This window comes from Candoia aspera, chromosome 4 (assembly GCF_035149785.1).
Source record: "Candoia aspera isolate rCanAsp1 chromosome 4, rCanAsp1.hap2, whole genome shotgun sequence".
NCBI classification, from domain to species: domain Eukaryota; kingdom Metazoa; phylum Chordata; class Lepidosauria; order Squamata; family Boidae; genus Candoia; species Candoia aspera.
The window spans coordinates 84,645,398-84,668,716 of NC_086156.1; the positions used below are offsets into that span (position 1 = coordinate 84,645,398).

Genomic DNA, 23,319 nt, shown 5'->3' on the forward strand with positions numbered 1-23,319 from the left:
GCAAAATTTTAAAACGTCAAAACCCAACGTTTGCTGAAAGGGCAGTGTGATCTGGTGCCAAATCAAGAAAGCTGATGTTCTGTCCAGCAGAATATTTAGAAGATATATTCCCTTCTATCTTCTTCAAGGTTCAGTTCTGGACAAACTGGTAATGTCACATGAAGTTAGGTATTGTAATATTAAGTAAGCCCATGATGAAGAGGATACGATAACAGAAACTCTGAAAAATATATGTCCTGATTGAGTAATGATATGGTAGAATGGATCCACTATCTCTTTTAGTGGCTAAAGAAGTTGAGATTTATGTTAATATGCTGTTCTACGACGTAGTTATCACAGGATAGCTACCTGAGAGATCTAGATTTTAGTCTGTACAGACTATAATCTAGATCTCTCAGGTAGCTCTCCTTAAAACAGAGACATCTGAAGTCCATGTAAGATCTGATTTCTGGTGCCCTGTACGAAGGCTAGATGGTAATGCACATGATCTCATTGTTGGCTAATATGTAATTCAACATATGCAGGTGACACTAGGTTGGGAAAAGTTGACAGATGACAAGAGTAGAGGTGAAGAGCAGTTGGATGGTACTTACACTATTACCCTTGGGACCAGGACCACCACTGGGACCCTGAGGTCCAGCTGGGCCACGAGCACCAGGGAAGCCAGGAGCACCAGCAATACCAGGAGAACCCTAGAAGAGAAAGCAGAGCCGGTGAGCTAAGTGGCACATGAAGACAACGATGAGGATAAGGAGAGTTCTTGTGAGGAGAAGATACTTACACTTGCACCTTTGGCACCAGGTTGACCATCAGAACCAGGATTTCCCTAAAGCAGAGAAAAAAAAAATACAAATAATTACTATATTAATTCACTGAATTTGTAAGTCATATCTCCTATCTACTAGACACCTGGGACACTATGTAATAAGCTATCTTCAATCTTCACCATTAATCCCAGGAATACTGAAGCACTCTCCAATAAATAAGAGGATACATGCATTCATGTGTGCTATTAAAATTAAGAAGTGACATCGTCATCAGCATCAGAAAATTCTGAAACATTTTTTTTTTTTAAATCAGAAGCATGAAAAAGAAAAGAAAAAAGGTAATTCTTACAGCAGGGCCAGCGGCGCCAGCAGGGCCAGCGGCGCCAGGTTCACCACGAGCACCTTGTGGGCCTTCACCACCACGGGCACCTTGGGGACCAGTTTCACCCTGTGCAAGAAGAGAGTGAAGATTAATAAGTCTGTATGCCTCCCGGGCTTGATGCACATCGTTCTTCCTAGTCAATCCCTCTGCATCATGCTTAGTTTTTCCAAGACAAAGTTATCTTCTAGTCAGTTACATTAATACATTTTGTATCCTAGTTAATCAGACCTCATGTCCTCCCAATCCCATCCAGATACCAAGGATTTGAGGCACATTTCAGACTCTCCAGGCCTGTTCTACATAACTGAGGCCTCTATATAAAGCTTAAAACCTCTTTCTTATATTGCTGAATCTTGTTGCTGCTGTTCATTTATGCTTTCTTTTTACATTATTCAACTAATGTTTAAAGTTTGATATAATAGTTTAACTATGTAGTTGTTTCCTTATTATGGCAAATGCTGAAATAAGAAATAATATTGCCAGCTTCTCTCACCTGCTCCCTAAGGCTTATATTTTCTTGGGCCAGCATGGGAATTGCCTTTCTAAATCTAAACCCTTCCTGCAAGGCACAACTTGGGCTTATGCTTAACTTCAAATATGTCTCCCTTGATTCCTAAATGAGGAACTGTTGGGGCTTCTCAGCATTTTAGCAAAGCTAGGCAGGATGGAGGGAGTTTACAGCAGAAACTCTTTCAAGCTCAGGCATATCATTTCTGCCCATAAATTTTTCCTCCAAGGAATGCTTTGTAGCCCACTTGCTAAGAAACAGCTAACGTATGGTAGAGATGGCGCTATGGATGTCTTCCTCTGAAAAGAAAACTGAGAGACAACTCCCTCAACCTTTATTTCTTAATTTCTTTCTTTTTAAAAAAAAGACTAAGAAATCAGCAGCCAAAGTGAACTATTTTAATGCTTTCACAACACGATTGCATTGCAATGTCAAGGTAGCCAGGGATCTTTACCTTAGGACCAGCGGCACCAGGGAAACCAGGGGGACCAGCTGGACCAGTGGGGCCCTATAAGAGAAAGTTGAGAGATTAAGTCGTGATTATAGAGTATTTCCATACTGTCCCAAATTAATAGTTCTTAATACTGCCAAATCAGCATCAACCTTGGGCTTTGAAATGGACAGGAAAAGGTAAAATAGACCCAAGCAAACTCTTCTGTCTCATGATTAGTTAAAGATAGAGAGGAAAGGGAGGAATATCCTTGTTCAGGACAGAAAGCTTGGCAAAACTGTCTGCATTTTTTAACTGCAGGGCCTCCCTTTCCTGGGAAAAGGATCTTCAATCATCATGCAATAGGAAGGCTTCCTAGGAGAAGCAGATGAGAAGAATACCTACTGTGGGACCAGCAGCTCCAGCAGCACCATCGTTACCACGAGCACCCTGTAATGCAGAAGAGGGGAAAGGGCACTTAAATTACTTACAAAACCACATAAGGGGAGACAGATGGTACTTGAGCTGAGTCCATTGAATACTACAAACATGTAGCAATCGAAACATTCAGAGGAACGCACTTACAGCTGGGCCAGCAGGGCCAGGACGTCCTCTCTCACCGGGAAGACCACGTGGGCCCTAGTTAGAAGAAACAGGAAAAAAGGTCAGCTAACAGGCCCTTTGATCTGGCTCCCACTATTATGCCTTCATCCTTCCCCTTAGTCTTTATTGTATTTAGCATTTGTCATATTCTTCCAAGAGCATCTGCCATATTCTTCTAAAACTGTCATGTCTTAAGTAGGGTTTCAGGAGTTGACTCATTTACTAGGAAGCCAGAGGGATTGTAGAGAGCTATAGGGATAATACTGTCCTATGTCCCTGACTTAACACTAACTTTTAAGACCTCTCTTTTCCCACATATATGATGTGGTTCTTTTTTCTCACTCTGTTTTCCTGTTCTTATGGATCTGTTTGTAAATATATTTAAAAGCAAGTGGAATATCACTGTAGAATCTATTACAATTTGCCCCATTCAGGTACTACTAATACTCAGTTCTCTTACGAATTTAGCATCCTTCCTACTTGACATGGTCCCCTGAATTCTTAATATCGAGTGTTTTTCCCTTGTATAGGAGGTCCATTTAAGGTTGGATTCGGAAATTACTTCTGCATTGTCTTTCAGGTTTGCCTCCTGTTAATAGTGATGTGAAAGTAGATTAACTTAAATATTTTCCATGTCTGGTACCCTTTGGCCAGAGTATGAAAGGAAGTCTACACTGGACATCTTTAAATAAGATAGCTCCATAATTCCCATAATACTTTCTATTCTACTACTGTCATCTCTGATTTGGTGTAAGCCCCACCAGGTAGACCAGACCAAGAAATCAACTTCATATGAAGGCTAAAACTACGTTCACTGAGACTGGATGTAGCTTGAATCTTGCAACTCTGTGCTATCCCTCTCCTCCTTCTTATACCCCAGTTAATTAGGGAGGCATCTGCCTGAGCCACTTCTGAATATTATCCCATTGTTCTGGATTTAAAAAATGTTTCAGTTCCTTTTGCCTAGGTAACACTTGCATATCTCTGTAAAGATAATCTTCCTTCCTCTCTACAGTGCTACAACAAGTCATCAACTTTCCTGGGATTTTGCACAGAGATTCTGGCTATTCCCTGCAGATTTTGCCTCAGACATTCAATATACACAATTTGCATTGTATCACAGTACTGTGGTACAACTGGACTGCTCTTTCTCCATGGCAAAATAAGTTGCTTTGGTCTATGATATAATTTAAACAAGTCCATTGTCCATCTAAATTAATCCATTGATATTCAGCCTGTATCTTTTAAAGCAATGGACAGAAGAATGATGAAAATATATACTCACTGCTTGTCCAGGAGCACCATTCTCACCAGGGCTGCCAGGCTCACCCTAGAAGGAAAGAAAAGAACAAATGTCAATACCAGTTGTTAAAACGGAGGGAGGTGGAATTTTGCATAAAATGAAGACATATTTAAAATGGACATTTACCTTAGGGCCTGCTGGACCAGTATCACCTTTAGCACCATCAAGACCACTGAATCCCTAAAGAAGATAGAATTAATATTTATTTATTATTAATAGATGGATGGAGAAGAGAGACATTAGAAAACAAGAAGAATCTTTAACAAGCTATGAGTATTATATTAGAATCATCATCTAAAAGAGTTACAGGTGCTAAATGCTAAATGACTTGGGTATTGTGAGTCCCAGGATGGATGACCTCTTAGGAACCACAAAACATACATAATGTTCAATTTTTAGAAACTGGCTAGATGGTTTAAAGAATCTGTTTCATGGCCTTGTCTACTTGGGTTTTCTATGCCTTTTAAAATAGGGAGCATAAGAAACAGCTACAGTATGTTCCAAAGTTCACTTGACTATGTGGTCTATAGTCATGGCCGTAATGAATGCCAGGAATTATGCAATGAAGATTTCTGGCAATGACCAAAACCCTATCAACATTCTGAAAAATGCAATTCCTAATCACCTTCAGAAGACATGTATACATAACCTAAGTAATAATCTGGCCTGGGCACACTCTGAATTGTAAATTTTCTGAATTATGTTGGATGTGGAATGATTGAAGCACACTTACTCTGTGTCCCTTCATGCCTGGGAGGCCAGCAGTTCCAGGAAGACCACGGGCACCCTGAAAGAAATAAGCAAGACATTCTTGAGAAGAAAGGAAGAAAAACAGTTATTTATTTATTTATTTATTTATTTATTTTCCCACCTTAATTATTTTTTATAAAAAACTCAAGGCGGCAAACATATCATGGCAATTCACCTTTCACCATGTGACCTTAGCCAGGTCACCATTTCACAGACTAACCTCCTACCATGAAAATTATCTGTGATGATAAATTAAACAGGGGGTTGTTTGAGTTCTAAATAAGAAATCAAATCTTGCTACCAAAGCAAAGGTTTCAGTACTTGAGCTTATCTTCCCTAATCCAATCTTTCAATTGTCCTGATGCATATATGTGAGATTCCATCTTTTTTATAACATACCCCATATTAAGGCTTTCTATTCCCCCTTCTGTGATCAAAAATAGATTTGTGTTTGTTTGAGCAGGTGGACAAGACATGATGCTTCACAAGAAGACAATTGCTGGCTAACTATCCCATCATTCCCTACTACTTATATAGACAAGACATCTTACCTGTGGGCCAGGGGGACCACGCTCACCAGATCGGCCAGGTTTTCCAGCTTCACCCTTGGAGAAAGAAGGTAGAAAAAAATCTAAGCCAGTGCTAAAACAATAATATTTAAGAACTAATACAGATCAGGGATCATTCTTTGAAAAGGGACCTAAGCACTCTCATCTGCAAAATAGACCTTTAAGATTTGCAGGAGCCAGTCAAAACTTATGGCTTGAAGTCTGATCTCTGCTCTTGACAATGCAAAGCAGGAAGTTGGAAGAAAAACTACTGGGCAATAATTAAGAACTAGCTTTGAGAAGTTGCTTGAACTGCAACAAATACCAATTGAGGAATTAGTGTCTTAGACTGCACCCTCGATGGTTTAACACTGCAGCCTTTTTTATATAAGATAAATGGCCAGACCAAGGAGATGGGAAAATTAGTAATTATCTTTTGGAGATCTGCCATTCATTGCAGTGCATAATAGGAGGACCATAGAGGACAAGAGAAAGTTTCCAGGAAGAGGAGTCAGCCCCTGACTTTCATTTTCACTCTTGGTTTCCACTGCTAGACTCTACTTGCATTTTTTTCAGAAGACAGTGCAGGACTGGCACATCATGAGTCAGTTCACTCAAGCTTGTAGGTTCAGAGAAGCCTCTACATTTGTCAGATTTGCTTGGAAGGTGTATATATTCTATCTTTGGATTATTAGAGGAAAAAGAGGGTGTTTTTATTTTCCAAAGAATGATATAGTCACTCACATCATCTCCATTCTTGCCAGGTGGACCGGCTGGACCACGAGGACCCATTGGACCCTAGATAATTTATTGAGAAAAAAACAAAGGCATTAAAATAGAACTAACACATCCCTGCTCCCATTTATAACCTTGCTGATATTTTAAAGAACAGACTCAAACAGAAGCCTATAAACATGTAGCACGTTTATGTTCAAAGACTATCCTAGATAATAAAAAAGCTACCTCCAAGGAAAAGACTGAAGACCGTTCTGGCTGGCTATAATCATGCTCCCCCACCCACCCAAAAAGGCAAAAGAATATCAAACTATACTTACAGAAGAACCAGGCTCACCAGGTTCACCAGGGGGACCTTGGAAACCTTGGGGGCCCTGGGAAATTAAAACAGGAACATATGTGTTAAAAATAAAGCAATTCCTAATAGCACCCCTATTTGTTCTGGGTTGCATGACTGACCCTTTTGGCCATGGAGCTTTCATTTCCATTGCTGACTCTTGCCTTCATACCTTTAGCCCTGTAGTTTCCCTGGCATGAAATGACTCCTCTCATCGGTGAAGCTGACTGTTTCCCCACACTGTTAATTTACTGAATTTCCTTACGTCCCAGTTTCCTTATTCTAATATAGACTGCAAATCTTGGTTAGGGATATGTTGACCGAAAGATCAACTGGGACTGAATGGTTGACCATGTGACAAATAAAAAGAAACAACATTCTGTATCTCTGAGTAAATGCTGAGCAGACCAAAGAGGAATTAAATCCTCCTATCAGGCTAGGGGTTATGTTTAGTAGTAGAAGGAATGGATTTAAGAAAGTCCTACTCTTGTTTATATATTTATCTTCAATAAGTGAGTTCTGGGAAGCAAATAATGTCTCATGTTTGTTTCTCTGAATGAATGCATATCTTGGGTTCCTAAGTTTAAAATTTTACAAGGAACGTGACCACCTCCAACATCACGAAGTGTAATGGATATAACTTGGTCTGCTTTCCTTGTTTTCAACTCTCTGGATCGTCTGCAAAGTTTGTGAATAACAGTTGGCCTTCCAGAAAGATCTGCTACTAAGACCTTTGCACTAAAGAATCCTCCAGTTCTGTGTGGGATTCTGCAATCTATACAAATTGAGTAGTTTTGTACTTGTTTTGAATGTGTGCCTGATGTCCATTAATAACTGAGCAAGGTATAAAATTCTTGTTGTCTGCAACATGATGTTTCTCACTTTTACAAGCCTCTTCTCTTTACAAAGAAAGGAAGGAATAAAAAGATTTTGCAATGTTTCCTTTGAACGTAGTACCAAATTCACATATCCTTGTTATAGAAAGTTCATTCTTAAGAAGGAAGACAGGAAATACTCACAGGAGAGCCAGGGGGGCCAGGAAGACCACGGGGACCAGCTGGACCCTAAAAATCACCAGGAAAGAAATAGTCAGGTTAAACTGAATTGATACAATTTCTTCTTCTTCACCTCAGTGGATATCTATGTTCCTGAGGTCTATATAATCACCATATTGCCCTGATCTTGTTTGATCATTCTGAAGCCTTCATTAACCATATATTGTGGATCTGTCCTGTGAAAGAGGTCTGGCCTTCCTTGTATGTCATTTCCTCAGCTGCCTTTCTTCAGTCTTTTCTAAATGATCTTTTCATACCTCATGACCCAACTTCAACTTCTACCTTGATTTTCAAAAATGCCTGTTTTTATAATCACTACATTAACAGTCAAATGTAATTTGCAGTCTCTCTAGTGATGGGTGAGTTGCCATCAGCTTTGCTTAAGGTGAAGCATAAGGCATAATGGGTTACTTCGCCTTGAGCAAAACATCTGAATATTGCTTTGCTTTTTTTCAGAAGCTAAAAGTAGGCTGTACGTTCCCACTTCACTTAAAACACCCCTATTAATGGATATGTAATAAAGAAAAGTTGCTGGAACAATCATAGCTTAAATTCAAGCTATTGTCCTGAACTCAAACTCTCCATTCAGTTAAGAAGACAATATAATTATCAGCTTTAAGAATCTTTTGTAACTTTATGGTCTTAAATCCCATTGATTGCAATGACCTGCTTTTTATAACTAAAACTGACTCCACTATTTATATACAGATTTATTATAAATCATACATACTGTCATCATGGGGCTTAATTAAATGAGTCTACCACTTGAATTTACTGTCTAGTTCTACTGCTTTTCTGCGCTACCTTTTCCTACAAAGTAGGTACACAGGTGAACCTTCGTTTTTTCACTGGAATTCTTCTGATGGCACCTGTGTCTACATCTGTATGGATTCACCTTTTGGTCTTAATAATTACTGAATCAAGCGGGCCCAGATTATTTACATCATATAACTTAAAGTATACATCTATTATCAGGTTTCACTATTTTTCTGCTAGCTCACCAATTCCTTTCCCTTCAACTAGCATTTTCTCCAAATCCTCAAGAACCAGCGCTTACCATTGGGCCAGGAAGAGAAAGACCAGCACCACCAGATTTTTCATCATAACCATAAGACATCTGAGAAGCGAAGTTCTGGCGGAGGAAAGAAGAAAAAGAGGACATGTGGGCAGGTACTTAAAAATGTATGCTCCATAACATGATGGAATATCCAAGATAATCCTGCTTACTCCAGCAAAGCCAGGGGGACCAGGAGAGCCTGGAGGTCCGGGGAGTCCAGGTTGTCCGGGAATGCCATCTCTGCCAGGGGGGCCTGGAAGTCCCTGAAAATAGAGATAACAAGAATATCAATATCAAAATAAAGGTAGCAAGATGTGATGACAGCATATTCTGATCCATCTGCTGGATCAGAACTAGTTGAACATTCCCTGCAGTTCCACAAAATTTGGATGGGGGATACTTCAACATCTCCCATAAACATAAAAAAAAAAAGATGGAAACTAGGATGAGAAAGTTTTTAAAGTATTAAGTAATTATGGATCCCTGATGAAGGGGCCATATATTTTTTAAAAAATCAAAAGCTAAATATTAAAACTGCCATGTAGTGAACTTTGGGGCTATTTTATCTTACTTTATTTTAGAAAGTTATAGCAAGTCAGCGAAATTGGAAAATGCTTCCCATTGGTTGAAGTGGAACAAATGTAGCCAAAAATTAGTATCACCTTGAACATTTTATGGGCAGAATAGGGGTGTGTATGCAATATATATCATAAAAATATAGCAGGTGTGTATGTGACAACTTAAAAGTGTAATTACAGGCCAGATTATCTACCAAAAAAGTATCTCCCATACTTAATCATGGTGTTACAAAATGTTTTGCCATACTTTTGAACATGGCTTTTACATTTTTGTTTTTAAATCTGAACTACAATCAGCCAAATTTGCAGATACCTACCCTATCTCCTTTGGGGCCTTGATCTCCTTTAGGACCCTGCCAAGTAAGAGAGAAAAAAAGTGTGAAAAAATGTGATTGCATGTTATCACATGAATAATAAAACTGACATAGCTAAAAAATTGAAGTTTGGATTGCAAAAATATAATTTACCTCTACGCCAGTGACTTCAGGAATGGAATCTTGAATACAAAAGGTAAAAGAGTATTAAGAAGCAGAAATTGTGGCCATCCAAAGTGCATCATTGTCCTTCTTAAGCTTCTGCATTTCTCCTGGCCTATCGCGAGTTTTTTAGTTCAGTGAAGTTTATGCTTTGAAACATGCTTATCAGCCCCCACTGATCAGATCTCTGCTGGATAAATCTAGTTAATTCTAGAAGATAACAGAACACTGACATTCCTTTCATTATTGACCTAATGAGAAAATGCGGTTATATGATTATTAACACCAATCAGATTTCAAACTGCCCACATTTCAGAGAAATACAGCACTACCCAATTTCCTTTCCATGATATGCCATTTTGCTATCCAATGATGTTTTGATATTGTAGCCTGAAAACATCTTCCCCAGGCTTCACTCTCCTCAAATCTTTTCTGGCTCTATAGATACTGTATCCCTTGTCAGCTTTCTCCCTGCTGCAAGTGATTTTCAAAAATATTGATATGAAATCCAATAGACATGGAAAGAGATCAGAAAGTGGCCTTGGGTGAGAACAATGATTTGCCATTAGTATTTCTAATGAAAACTCAGTATTAAATAACTATATAGGTGACAAATAGATTGTTGGATGAATGAATGCTTAGCTGCTGAACTGAATGTTTAAAAAGGGATTGATCTGTATGGGCATGGTTTATTAGTCTTAAAATCAGATGATGATGATGATGATGATGATGATGATGATGATGATGATGATTTTTTTACAAGAAAATAACAATAATGGAAATGGATAGGTACTTGGATGTAAAGGTAAAGCAAATGGTGGATGGTTTCAACTAAACGTCTAGAATAGACTGATAATGGATAACTACCAGAGGATATGAGAATGTCTGAGTGGCAGTTCTGGCTGTAGGGGTAAAGTGGACAATTGGGATGGGATGAATGAGTAGACAGGGAGGAGATAAACTTTAGCTCATACCGGATCCAGGACAAACTGCACAACATTCATCCTTAGAAACGATAGCATTGGGGCAGTTTGACACATCCGGACAGACGATGTCATCACACATGATGGCACCATTTTCGCACAAGCACATCTGGCAGTTTTTAGTTTCCCAAAGCGCATTGTGTTGGTGAGTTACTCCATCCTGCGTGCAGCTTTTACCTTTGACTGCAGAAGACAACCATGAAAGAAACAAGGTGCAGGCGTGAAATGCTGTTTGGGCCGAGAGCTAACAAGGGCAACAAAATAGGGGAGAAAATGCTGGAGCAAAATGGGAGGCTTTTTTTACAACAGTGCAACCTGAACACCACATGCATTTTCATGGTGTCTCTTTTGAGCCTTTGCTTTCCTTTCTTCCACTGTTCTGACTTGATTCTCTGTGGTGGGGTTTTAAAACCTCATCTGCTTTCCATCAGGCACAATTCTATGACACAGGAAACGGGGCTGTCTCCACAGTAACTCTTTCCAGTTGCTTTGGAATTTAAACAAAACCTCTAGCCAGTGGTTAGATCCAATTCGTAACCTCAATGTTCTGGCGTTGAAGCCAAACCAAACACAAGGAAAGGAGAAATAAATTAATAACCTTTTGAAAAAAGAAAGAGATAGGAGGAGAAAGAGAAAGAGGGAAAAAAAACAAAGAAAGGGATCCAAATTGAATGAGGATTCATGAAGAGGAAGAAATTGTTTCCTATCAATAATGTGTACTTTTGGGAAATTGGAGGCACAGCATGTGTGAACCACGCAAGGCAATTTCCACAAGGCAGGTGAGATGGTCTCAGACCTTGGATGAAGTTTTTTTGTTAGCCCCCTCCATGTTAAAGGGAGCAGACCTGGCTAGGCCAAGAGAAGTAACGCAAGGAGAAAACCAAAGATAAAGGATTTTTCTAATGCATTTCATTTTAAAAAGGAATAAAAGAATACCATAATTACAACTCTTGATGCAGAGCCAAGTGTTTTAAAACTGAGTACTTTCTTTTAAAGTAGTGTATAGTTTCAATGCTAAAGTCCCCAAACCAGAAAGATATTTATTTCACTTTGCAGCAGGAGATGGGAAATAACAAGAGGAAAGAAAGTAGTTATTCTGGGGAATTGAAAAAGAAAAAGAAAAAAAAAGTTGGAGGAGAAAAAGCCATAGAGATTTAGGAAAATGAAACTTCCCTGAACATTGCAATAAAAGTGCAAATTATCCACAAGATGGCAGCAAAACATCCACAATTTGAGATTTGATGTCAGCAATGCTCTCTGCTAATGATATGCCAATTTTCTTTCCATCCGAAGCGGGCAGGGGTGGTGTTCAGTAGGCATATTTAATCCTTGACCCCAGAAAGAGTCTCACTTTGATTGGTGTTGATTCCTTTCAAGGCCACTCCCCACAACCCGGTCGAAGGCTACCTAAGAATGCCTTGGTAGCCAAAAGCAAAAAGAAATATCTTCGTGGCCACTAGATGTCACCCCTGGATCCTGTTGACCAGAGGCAGTGATTCCTTCTGAACCCATCCAAAAGGCTTTGTCTATGAAATGATGTCTAGACTTTTGTGTTTTATAGATGGCTGAAACGTTTTCGTTATGAATCATCTTGAAGCTTTTTCCACCCCCTAATAGTTTTGTGATGGCTTCTGCAGGCTTCTTCAGCAAGGCTGTGCAACGGGCTTACCTTCCCCGCCTCACAATCTATGTGCCTTAGCTTTCTAAGAACGCCCAATGACTTTTCCATCATTTGCTGAATTCCCCCTTCCTGTCCCTCCCCAGTGACAACCCACTCCCATTCCCCCTCCCAACCTCTGCTTTACTGAACTTGGCAAGACAGCGCAAAGTTTCTAATTGATCCAACTTGTTGTTTTCCCCAAGGCAAAGAAAAGAGGGAGAGGGAGAGGGAGAGCAAACAAAATACGCCTCAAGCTAGCCACAGCTGCTCAGATTTGCTTTTAGGAGTGGTTAACGTTCTTCACTGAATCCCGCGCTACCATAGGCATAAAAGAAGTCAGGTGGAGTAAAGATGTTACTTTTCAGACTTCCAAAAGTTCTTTCCCTGCAGTCAGGACAACCCTAAAAAGCTTCAGGAAGGTCAAGGAGATGTATTGACCTTTCCCTCTTAACAATAACAACAACAGCAGCAGTCTAAGCATTTATATAACATGTACCCTCTTTGCCTAGATGCATTTCTCTGTCTTTCAGACTAGAGCACACGCAACAGGAATTACAACTGCAGCAAAAACAGATGACAAAACGCTAACATCTCTCCTTGCTTTGCCAGCCCAGGCTTGGTGCACTGTTTTGAGGGAAGGGTTGGCCCTTGCTCTGCATTTGCTAAGTTTAAATGGTTTCGGGTGGGGTGGGGGACAGTTTTATCTTCAACACAAAACAATTAAGGGATAAGAGGAAAATGTACTCCCTTCTGGGGACAGGATAAAAACTGCCACCTAGTATATACAGCAAGTGAAAGAAAATAAAGGACTGTTCTTACCGTCTTTTTCATCTTGGCCTTTGGTGAGTAGAACAGTTGCTGCTATCAAAAGCAGTAACCGGGAATCCACAAAGCTGAACATGTCTAAATATTAGACATGAAGACTCTTTGTATCCTTGGTTCTGCTTTAGTGTCCAGTCATACAGGGACGGTCTGACTTATCTAGTTCCACTCCGGACCCCAGCAGAAACTTCCTACTGACTCTGTCAAGTTTTTAGGTACCCTTTTTATATGGTCCAGTGTCCTAGAGGTGGATCCCTTCTTCGCTTGCTCCTGAGTGTTGAAGGGGGGGATCTTGGGCCAGCCCCTTAGCCAATCAGAAAATGCAGCCTACCCTCAGACACACACACAGACACACACGCATGCACCCACTCCCAAAAAGTTGAGAAGCGAAGCCAATCCCCTTTCTACCGAGTCTCAAAAGAATGGACCATGCTAGTCTCCAAACCAGTGGAACTTCTCACTTGGCAGGGCACTTTTCAAGAAGAGGGAAGACTATAGTGGGGCATGAACTGAGGGGATGTACATGAGGGAGACGAGAAAAAGGAAAGCAGATTCCCTGGGAAAGGAAGGCTCGGAAGAAGGATGTTGCAAAAATTGAGTATCAAAAGGCATGCAGTAACAGAAAATTGTGCGGTGGAATTTGCAACTCCTGCATGATCTAATAAAGCATCTGTGAAGGTGGGGCACCAGAGGGTGATATAGAGCAAAGCATGCCTTTCTTTCTAAGTAGCTTTTCTTCTTAAAATATGAACAAAGCAAAAATTTAGAGATTATGGGACCTTTCATCAAACATCCATTTATTTTTGCTGTGCTGCCATTTGCTTTGAGTTTGGATGAATTTTTGCCTTCCCCCTATTCTCTCTCCTTTTCAGATGTTGGAATAACTTATTTAATTAAAAAAAAAACAGGTATAGATTTAGGAACTGTGAAAGAAGGAGTGTGATTGAAATGTCCCACTGCAGCTTCTCCTCCTTGGAAAACATACAAAAGAAACGGGGGGAGATTTCAAAAGTAATAATAAGAAAGGAAAGAAAAGTAGGAAGGAGAAGTCATGAGATATTCCTGTGGCTCAGCAGTCATGTCTATGGTCAAGGACCCCAAGATCTGCATCGAGCTCTTTGAGCCTCCAATGGTTCCCTATCCTGCCCTTGATTCATATTCACGGGGACTGCATATGTGAATTGTTCCACACACAAGTCCAGATACCTCTACATATTACTGATTGCAGCGGAAACTTTTGAACTTGATCTTCAACGCATTGTCTTGGAAATCCCATAGAAATCAGTAAGCCTTAAACCCAGGAAAGACTGTGATACCGAGAACACTTTGACTGGAACTTTCATTCAAATCAATACAATGAGCCAAAACATTTCAGTATTGTATTCTGGTTCTTTAGCCTCTAAATATCGCAGCTATCTCCATATGGGAGTGGCATCCGTGTATCTGTTTTGTTTCTCTCTATTACACGGATTAAGCCTGTCAGAATGTCAAGATTCGTATGGGTCAGGGTAGACTGCAGCATGGGAATGTAACACGATAAAACACATTTTAAAGGACAGCAACTTAAAGTTGTTTTTTTCAATTGAAAAAAAATGTTGCTCATGACATAGTCCATTACTTTATTAGTATTAGTATTAGGATATGACTGAAATGTTGGAAAACTCAGTTCCTCCCCCCATCCCATTATTTTACTGATCACTTCTTCTGCAAAGATTTAAATGGAAATTGTAAAGATTCCTTGTAACAAGAAGAAGAAGAAGCATTTCAAAAGCCACAGAGAAAAATCTAAAGAATACGTTTTTATGATGTATTATTAGATCCGCTGCAGCTTTCTTTGAAAACCCTTAACACATCTTCTTTTTTCTTTCTTCCTTTTTTTAAATAAGAAAAGGGGAAAAAAAGTTGTTGGCAAGGATCCACAAGCATTCAAAAGTACAAGGAGCCACGTTGGTTGGAAAAAGAAGCACCATTGTGACAACAGCACATAAGATACTGTACAATTTTTAGAAGCTGCAATTACGGGTATGTTTAAATGTGTGTGTATCTTTACCAGCTATGGTAAACCATACCTTTCAACTCCTGGACTCTAAAATGAGGGCCAGAAAGCTTCTAAATGAGGGACATCCTGAGACAAAGCATTTTGGAATAAGAGACACCAGGAGAGTAAACTTCCCATGAAAGAAATAAACATGGAAAGAACTGCATCTCTGAAGGAGCAGAGAGCTAAATACTTAAGAAATGTTCTTTTAGAGTGTTAGGATTTAAGATGGGTCTGTGACACAGTTCAATAACAATCTAAAACAAGCTAAGTGGTCTGAAACTCAGTTACTCTTTGACAGGCAGAACAATAAGTCCCCCAGAGTCGCTGGAAGTTGGGTGGCATATACATTTAATAAATAAATTAACAAATTAATCTCAGTTGCATTGGCATCTGCTCCTAATCATGATGATACCAAAATGATGTAACGTGTGCTGTGATGTCATGGTGCAAGTGTTGGGATGCCATAATGCTCACTTTGTCACTTGCCCCCCTCCCCTTGCCTACTCCTGTGGACACCAATGATCAGCTGGCAAATTCTGGAGAAGACATATGCCAAAAATTAGGGATGCTAAAAAGCTGAATGGGATTCTATAGAAAATGGAGCTTCAGCAGTGATACTGGTAATCAGAATGCCTTGAGTGATTGAATATAGCAACAGCAGTAGTAGTAGCTGTTTTATTTTCACTGACTATAACTATGCACAGTATAAAATAATAAAATACAGCATCACAATGAATACAATAACTCACTACAATCCAATTTTAAGACCACGGCTAAAACAGAGCCTCGGTAACCTGAATAGCCCATAACACTTAAGATTTTTAAAAATCATAAAACCTATACCTAAAAATATGTTTCAGCATAAAATAAATACTTAAACCACAAAGAAATACTTAAATCAAAAAGCCCATAAAAAAGAAATGTGAATGCCTTTCAAAATTTTGATAAAACTCCAAGTGTAATTTCAATAGAAGAGTTGATTTCAGAGCAGATTACTAATGAGAGTACACTTTAAATATTTCTTTGTAGGTTTTCAAGAATAGCCTTTTACAATTTGATACCTTTGGCCTGTGCTGGACTACGACCTCCATTCTCCCCACCTGTCATTGGTGTGCTGGCTGATACAATATAAATTGTTGTCCAACATAGCTGGAGGACACCATCACAGTTTTATGAGTTGCCCAGGGTTATGGTTACAATATGAGTGGCTATATAAGTCTTCAAATCTAATCAAATCAAGAGACTGAATTGTGGTTGGAGTTCTGTTCCATTTTCAGGTAGTTTGACACCAATGGCCAGAATGTCCTTTTCTGGTCTCTCATGCTTCTCTTCTAAGTCTTCCTCCCATTGCAAAGTGTTTGTGTAATGGGGAAAAATGGCTGCCACTGCATAATGCTAGCTGATGAGAAATTTCTGGGTAGGCTTTAAAAGAGCAGAATCAGTAGAAATTCAGAAGTGTCTTCCCCAAAGGTCAGAGAATCAGTTAGAGAGAAGCTGTTCACCAAACTTTCACCATATACTCACCTCTTCATTAAGTGGTCTGGCTTCATGTTTCGTGGCCAATGAGAATTTGGGTAAGAATAATAAGCACTGAAGACATGTTGTTCATACATGTGTCAAGTAGAGCTAGCATGGCACACTAGAGCTAGAGAAGAACTGTGTTAATAATTTTCAACTTATAATAAACTTTTTGTATTATGAACTGAACAACTTGTATTTCAAACTAGATAGTGATGAACTTGGTGTTACCCCTACTACTTGACCAAAGTTTAGATGTGGCCCATGAGTTATTGTGTATTGACAGGTGCTGGTGTCACTTAGGTTTTAGTACTGGGTAACTTCTACTCTATGCCTTGGATGTGGATTCTGGTGAGGTTTGGTGTGGGCTTGTCCCAGGTCATCGCCGGCCCAGAGCACAACGATTGTGCTACATGCTAGACTTTGAAGTGGTGGTGAAGTGATCTTCTGATGGAGAACATTGCCACTCTCTCGTGTACTTGTCTCTTGTTGCCTCACTTGACCTCTGCAATGGAGATGGGCCAATTAAGATGGTCCACCTCAGCTGCCTAATGGATCTGGATAGTTTCCTAAGTGAATTTATGGGCATTCCCAGCAATTTTATGGTCCCCCTGACTTTTTATTGTACAAGAAACCTCCCTCTATCACCTGCCCTCTGTGATGCTGATCTTCATGAAAAAAGAGAGAAGACACAAGTCATATTTTCTCCAGCAGAACCACACAGAACTCTGGCTCTACAGATTTCTACTGGCTTGCTAAGTGTTCACAGTACCTATGTCAATATGCACACAGCTTTTCAGACTCTAAAATCTACACATGATGTCTTCATTTAGATTAAGCCTACCTCAAAATGTAGGTTTTAGATTAAGCCTAAAATGTAGGCTTTAGGTTAAGCCTAAAATGTAGGCTTTAGGTTAAGGCTACCTCAAACTGTCAATATGCATTAACAGTGTTCTTAAACTAAAAAGAAAGAAACTTATCTCCTTATCATTTAGATTAAGCCTACCTCAAAATGTTATTGTGAGGGTAAAATGTACAAAAACCAGTAACACCCTTCCATGTATACCACCCATAAAGCTCACTGTGATTCTGGGCCAAATTGCTATCTCTGTAACTTCCTGGAATTGTTACACTGAGCAGGGAGGGTTCTGGGGAAGCATCATGGTACTCAGTGATCAAGTCTAGGTACTACATGCAAAAAGTTTCAGGTTCAGTCCTGTGCATCACCTGATTCAAATCCTAGAGAGCTGCTGACCATTACTGTTTCTCAGTTAGGTAGACCCAGTGACACAGTGTTCCTGAAGTAGAGGTCACAGATGACATGTTAGCTAGCAAGGCTAGTTCCAAACTTCTCAGACTTGGCATTCTCACTAGGGCTCCTAATCTGGAAAAGTTGAAGCATGAGAATTGAAAATGCTTTAAGGCTGATTTTAGACTTAGATGTCTTATATTATTATCTGGGATATTTTGTGCAATATGGAAATGGCAGGTGGTATTAGGATGGAGAGCCTTCAGCTGGTTTGTGGGTCCACCAAGCTATCCACCAGGTCAGTTCTGGAAATGATCATAGAAGATGTGAAAATGGTTCCCCTTTGATTCCTTCTCTGTTCGTCGATCTCCCATGTAATACTCCCCACTCTTTAAAACTTTCAAATCCAATGTGTTCTTCTAGGCTTTAAAAGAATCTTAACATAAAAATGATACAGAAGAGAATCCATGAGCTTTAATGCAGGCACTCTGGCTCTGTGTGTGTGTGTGTGTGTATTAACAAGCTGCAATTAAACACCCAGAGAATGCCACCAAAGCAACTAACTTATTTTTTTCCCCTTTAGCAACGCAGACGCAAAATATCTGGCAGGCTTTCAAGACTATATCAACGTACCACAGACACGTTGCAGGAGACACTGCCCCCCCACCCCCAAGTCATGAGTGCTCTTTTGGAAACTTGAAAAATCTGGATTCTTTCCAGGGTAGATGTGTCTTTAATTTTCGCAGCATGACCAAAAAGAAAAGAATGCCATCATATATATATATGATATATATTTGGAGAGAGAGCGAGACAGAGAAAGAGAGAGCGAGGGGAACAAGAGGCCGGGTGGAAAGAGGGGGAAGGAACGCCACCTCATCACTTGCAGTTAGCAGTTTGGGCTCTGGAATGTGATGGGTTTGCTGGAAAAAAACGAAGAAAATGAAGACAAGAATACAGTGCAAAAGGAGGGGGCAGGATAATAGGCATCCTTGTTTTAAGGGGAAAAGAGGCTGGCTGGAGAGAGAGAGAGGGAATGAGAGAGAGAACACATACAAGAAGTCAATGCAACAATGCTTGACTGCAACGGAGGTCTGTTGCAGTCAAGCAATGTTGCATTGACTTCTTGTATGTGCTGTGGACTTAATAGCCTTATTGTGTCTGTGTGCAGGTGTGTGATTTTTAGATAGCAATATGTATGCCTTCCCTTACTTCAAAATATAAGGAGTCAGCACTTTATTTAGGACCTCTCCCACTCATTCAGATGAGTGGGACCCTAGGAATCAGCCCCAAAGTCTTGCCTTAATGGGCATGGAACCTCTGGTCCCACATCTCATCATAAATGTATATTTTAATGAATATCTTAGCAGCTGGTCATCACCTTTCTCAGCAATGAAGCCCTCCAAGAGCCTGTTTTCAATAGATGTCTCATGAAAAAAAACCAAGATATTTCCTTGTTCTTAGTTGTGTGAATTAATTTGCTTTTGCAAAAAAAACAACCCCCCGTCATTTTGGCAACCTTCTCCATAAGGATATTGAGGGGATATAGATGGTGCATTTGATCCAACATAAGTGCACAGTGCTTTGAGTTTGACAGGTCTTATTCGTGGGGATAGAGTTGCAATCTAGGTTAGTACCATTTTGTTCCAGGTGAAATTGTCTGAAAAACTGGTATACTGGCTAACTTCTTTGCTGATTTCAGTAGGATCCAAGTGCAATCATCTTTGGGACCATCTCACTGACTTTTTAAAAGACAATCTGAGCCAATGCATATTTACCCAAATATATCTCCCACTAAATCCATTGGGATTTACTGTTATAGAAATGTATTGTACTATATATGTGTTGAAGACAGAGGGAGTTCCTTGTGAGTAGTTTGTTTGTTTGTCTGTTTGTTTATATCCCACCTTTTATTATTATTTTTTTTAATATAAATAACTCAAGGCGGCGAACATACCTAATGCTCCTTCCTCCTCCTATTTTCCCCACAACAACAACCCTGTGAGGTGAGTTGGGCTGAGAGAGAGTGACTGGCCCAACTCACCTCACAGGGCTGTTGTGGGGAAAATAGGAGGAGGAAGGAGCATTAGGTATGTTCGCCGCCTTGAGTTATTTAACAATAATAAAAAAGGCGGGATATAAATAAATAAATACACTACTCACTAGGAACTCCCTCTGTCTTCAGCACATATACAGTACAGTACAATACGGTGGTTTCTATATATCTGTAGTAACTCTGATTGTTACAGCAATCAGAGGCACCGAGCTGAAACTATAGTTGTAGAGGTCTCAGTCATCTGTCCTACTGATACTGTAAGGAACCCAACTGGCCATTGAAATAAATCCTAACAAGTAGCTATAGGTCTGTCAACAGGAGTGGGAATGAGTCTTTCCAGCGTACTGTGTTGACTATCATGTATATGCCTGTTTCCCACTGAGCCAAAGCCCTAGTGTGAGAAGAGGCAATGACTTCCTGGCTCCCAAGGAGCAAGTTTATTCCCTGAAGCCCAATGTAGCTAACCTGGAGAAGGTGAGAGAGGCAGAGTATTTCAACAGAGGCCCTTGGGGATGAGAGAGTGGCACCCCACTCCAGTTACGATGCCTCAGCAAACAACAGATGAGGTTCTCAGGGTAGGAAGACCTCACTTGAAGGGACATGATCTCTTAGAAGGCACCCAGTCCCTGAAAGGTGTTGTGGAAACCTGGTGGAATGAAAATAACCAACTGGCTATAGTTACATATGCATATAAGCTTTACAGAAAAGAAAGAGGATATACTGAAGATGGAGTTGCCTTGTGTATCAAAGAGGGGGCAGAGTATCATAAATGAAGCAAACTTTTCCATTGAAACACTGTGGGTGTTCATATCAATCTCCCAAAGCAAATCAGGACTACAGATGTACTATCACGTCCTGGCCAAGAAGCCAAAGCTTATCTACAGATAGAAAACCAAGTTAGAGAGCCATCTGAAAAAGAAAGAGCAACAGTAATGACTGACCTCAGTTGTGTCACATGTAGTGGAAAAATGCACATCTGGAAATTGCCAAGAGACCAACATTCTAGATACACAGAATGACTGTGCCCAGGAACAGCTAGACAAAAAGCCAACAAGGGGAGATGCAATGCTGTACTGAACTTAATCCTAAATAATGCCCAGAATCTTGCCCAAGACATAAAGGTTATTGAGCTAACGGGGAATAATAATCTTAGAGCCTTCAAGTACATGTAAATGGACAGTTGTCAAAAAAGTTCAACACAATCATGTTTGACTTCAGAAGAAGACACTTCCAGAAAATGAGGGGACTGGTGAAAAGTTAAAGGAGGATGAAAAGGATAAATTCTCTCTGCAATGCTTGAAAAGTATTCAAAACTACAGAAATAGAATCTCAGCTAGAATGTCTATCTCCAATCAGGAAAGGTACCCTGAAGTACAGAAGAGACCAAGGTGACTATCAAGCAGGGCAGAGATATTGTACTATTAAAAGCAAGAAGGCCTCCTTCAAAAATATAGCCAAATAACAAAAAAGAATATTAATTCTTTCCAAAAGATATACAAGCAGTTGATAAAAGATGCAAAAAAGACGTACTAAAGAACATGTCCACGTGGAAAGAATATTAGGACAAGGGAGAAACAATTCTCGAAAATATTTTCAGAATATGAAATCAATTAGAGAGATTACAGGACCTTTGAATAATGGAGGCATTAAACTGTGCTACAAAAGGATTGGGAAATAGCGTAGTAACTAATTAATTCTTTGCCTCTGTCTTCACTGTTGAGGTCATAGGACAGATGACCAGGACCAAGCTGATTTTTCAGGAGGAAAGTCAGATAAACTGTGACAAACTCAGGTAATGAGAGATGACACCATCACTGAAACTGATATATAAAAATAAATTAGTCCCTGAATCCAAATCATATCCACTAAGAGTTCTTAAAAGATGGAATTGCTGATCTGTTTGCAAAATACTAAATTTTTCTCAAGGACTGGAAAATAGCCAGTGTGACCACCATTTTTCCTAAAAGATTTAAGGGTGATAAAAGAAGCTTTAGGCCAGTTAGTTTAACACCTGTTCCTATGGAAATGGCTAAGTATTATTAAACAGAAAAAGAAGAAACTTGTAGAACAAACTTCACTGACAAGGAACCAACATGGCTTTTGCAAAGATAAGTCTTGTCTTGCTCCTCTTCTAGACTTTTGAGGGTACCAGGAAAAAATCATAAAGACTTTTTTAAAAGACAGAAGCCTTATATGGACGTTTTGTTGAAAGAAGAAAAGACTGAATTGATGATTTATGGATCTGATAAACTGTGACAACCTATAGTCACAGTGGACAGATCAATGAAAATGTCAACCCAGCATGCAGACAAATCCCATGCTTAGAATCATTAAGAAGGTAATTAAAAATAGAACTGCCAATATAATAATGCCTTTATAGAAATCTATAGAGAGGCTACATTGAGTATTAAACTGCCCAGAGTCCCTCTCTAGAGGGGAGATGGGCGGTGGCAAAATTTGATAACTAACTAACTAACTAACTAAATATGTACAGTTCTGGTCCCTGCATCTTAGGGATGGTGCAAAAAAGGGCTGGAACAGTTCCCCTATGAGGAACTCGTAGCACTTGGCACTTTTTAGCTTTGAAGGCGCATAAGAGGAAGCACAATAGAGTGTGCTGGGTGGGGAATTCTGGGAGTTGAAGTCCACCCATTTTAAAATTGCTAAGGTTGAGAACACTGCAATAGAGGGATGCTGAATGTGCATGGCACAGTTAATCTGAAGTTTTTCCCCCTCTCTCCCAATGATAGAACCTGAGGTCATCCGTTTAAAGTAAAGGCCAGGAGATTCAGAAACCACAGAGTACAGTTAAATGGTGGAAATCACCAGCAGGTAGGATGGCAGCCAATTTGGATGATTTTAAAAGGTTGATGGAGCATCAGGCTATCAGTGACTATTTTACTGCTAGGCAGCAGGCCTTAAATACTGGTTACTGGGAAGCGACATTAGAAGGGAGGCATCGTTCTCCAATTCAGGACTGTGAGGTTCCCAATGCATCCAGATGGCCACATGTGAGACAGAATGCTGAACTAGATGGGCCTATAGTCTTATCCAGCTGGGCTCTTCTGCTAGACATTTGCTTAGTCTTATATGTTTCTCATGACCATATATTCTGCCTGTAATCGATGGCAGTTCCATTAACCTGTTGTGACTAATAACTTTTAAACTAGTCTGATTTTCAATTTTAAACCCCCCTTTTAAATGTTGTCAAGGTAGTAGAATCCTAATGGTAATTAACCATGTACCAGGCAACAAAATGCTTTATTTTAGGGAGATACAAACCTATTACCAGTTGTTAATTGCCCCTACATTTTTTTTTAATCCATTCAATCGTGTCCGATTCTTGGAGACTGCCTGGACAAGTCCCTGCAGTTTTCTTGGCAAGGTTTTTCAGAAGTGGTTTGCCATTGCTTGCTTTCTAGGGCTGAGAGAGAGTGACTGGCCCAAGATCACCCAGCTGGCTT

General features: G+C 39.8%; 1 protein-coding gene across 1 annotated transcript in view; it reads right to left on the minus strand.

Moving 5' to 3' along the window:
- The window catches only part of COL1A1 (collagen type I alpha 1 chain), a 41,690-nt gene extending 28,491 nt beyond the window's left edge, over positions 1 to 13,199 (minus strand). The window contains exons 1-18 of the mRNA XM_063300861.1: positions 12,992 to 13,199; positions 9,521 to 9,549; positions 9,371 to 9,406; positions 8,646 to 8,738; positions 8,476 to 8,550; positions 7,383 to 7,427; positions 6,347 to 6,400; positions 6,036 to 6,089; positions 5,295 to 5,348; positions 4,727 to 4,780; positions 4,120 to 4,173; positions 3,976 to 4,020; positions 2,673 to 2,726; positions 2,493 to 2,537; positions 2,112 to 2,165; positions 1,117 to 1,215; positions 782 to 826; positions 594 to 692 (exon numbers count right to left, since the gene is read on the minus strand). Of these exons, the coding sequence (XP_063156931.1) occupies positions 594 to 692; positions 782 to 826; positions 1,117 to 1,215; positions 2,112 to 2,165; positions 2,493 to 2,537; positions 2,673 to 2,726; positions 3,976 to 4,020; positions 4,120 to 4,173; positions 4,727 to 4,780; positions 5,295 to 5,348; positions 6,036 to 6,089; positions 6,347 to 6,400; positions 7,383 to 7,427; positions 8,476 to 8,550; positions 8,646 to 8,738; positions 9,371 to 9,406; positions 9,521 to 9,549; positions 12,992 to 13,073 (1,071 nt within the window). The 5' untranslated portion in view covers positions 13,074 to 13,199. The remainder of the gene's footprint in view (positions 1 to 593; positions 693 to 781; positions 827 to 1,116; positions 1,216 to 2,111; positions 2,166 to 2,492; positions 2,538 to 2,672; positions 2,727 to 3,975; positions 4,021 to 4,119; positions 4,174 to 4,726; positions 4,781 to 5,294; positions 5,349 to 6,035; positions 6,090 to 6,346; positions 6,401 to 7,382; positions 7,428 to 8,475; positions 8,551 to 8,645; positions 8,739 to 9,370; positions 9,407 to 9,520; positions 9,550 to 12,991) is intronic.
- Between the last annotated feature and the right edge of the window lie 10,120 nt (positions 13,200 to 23,319).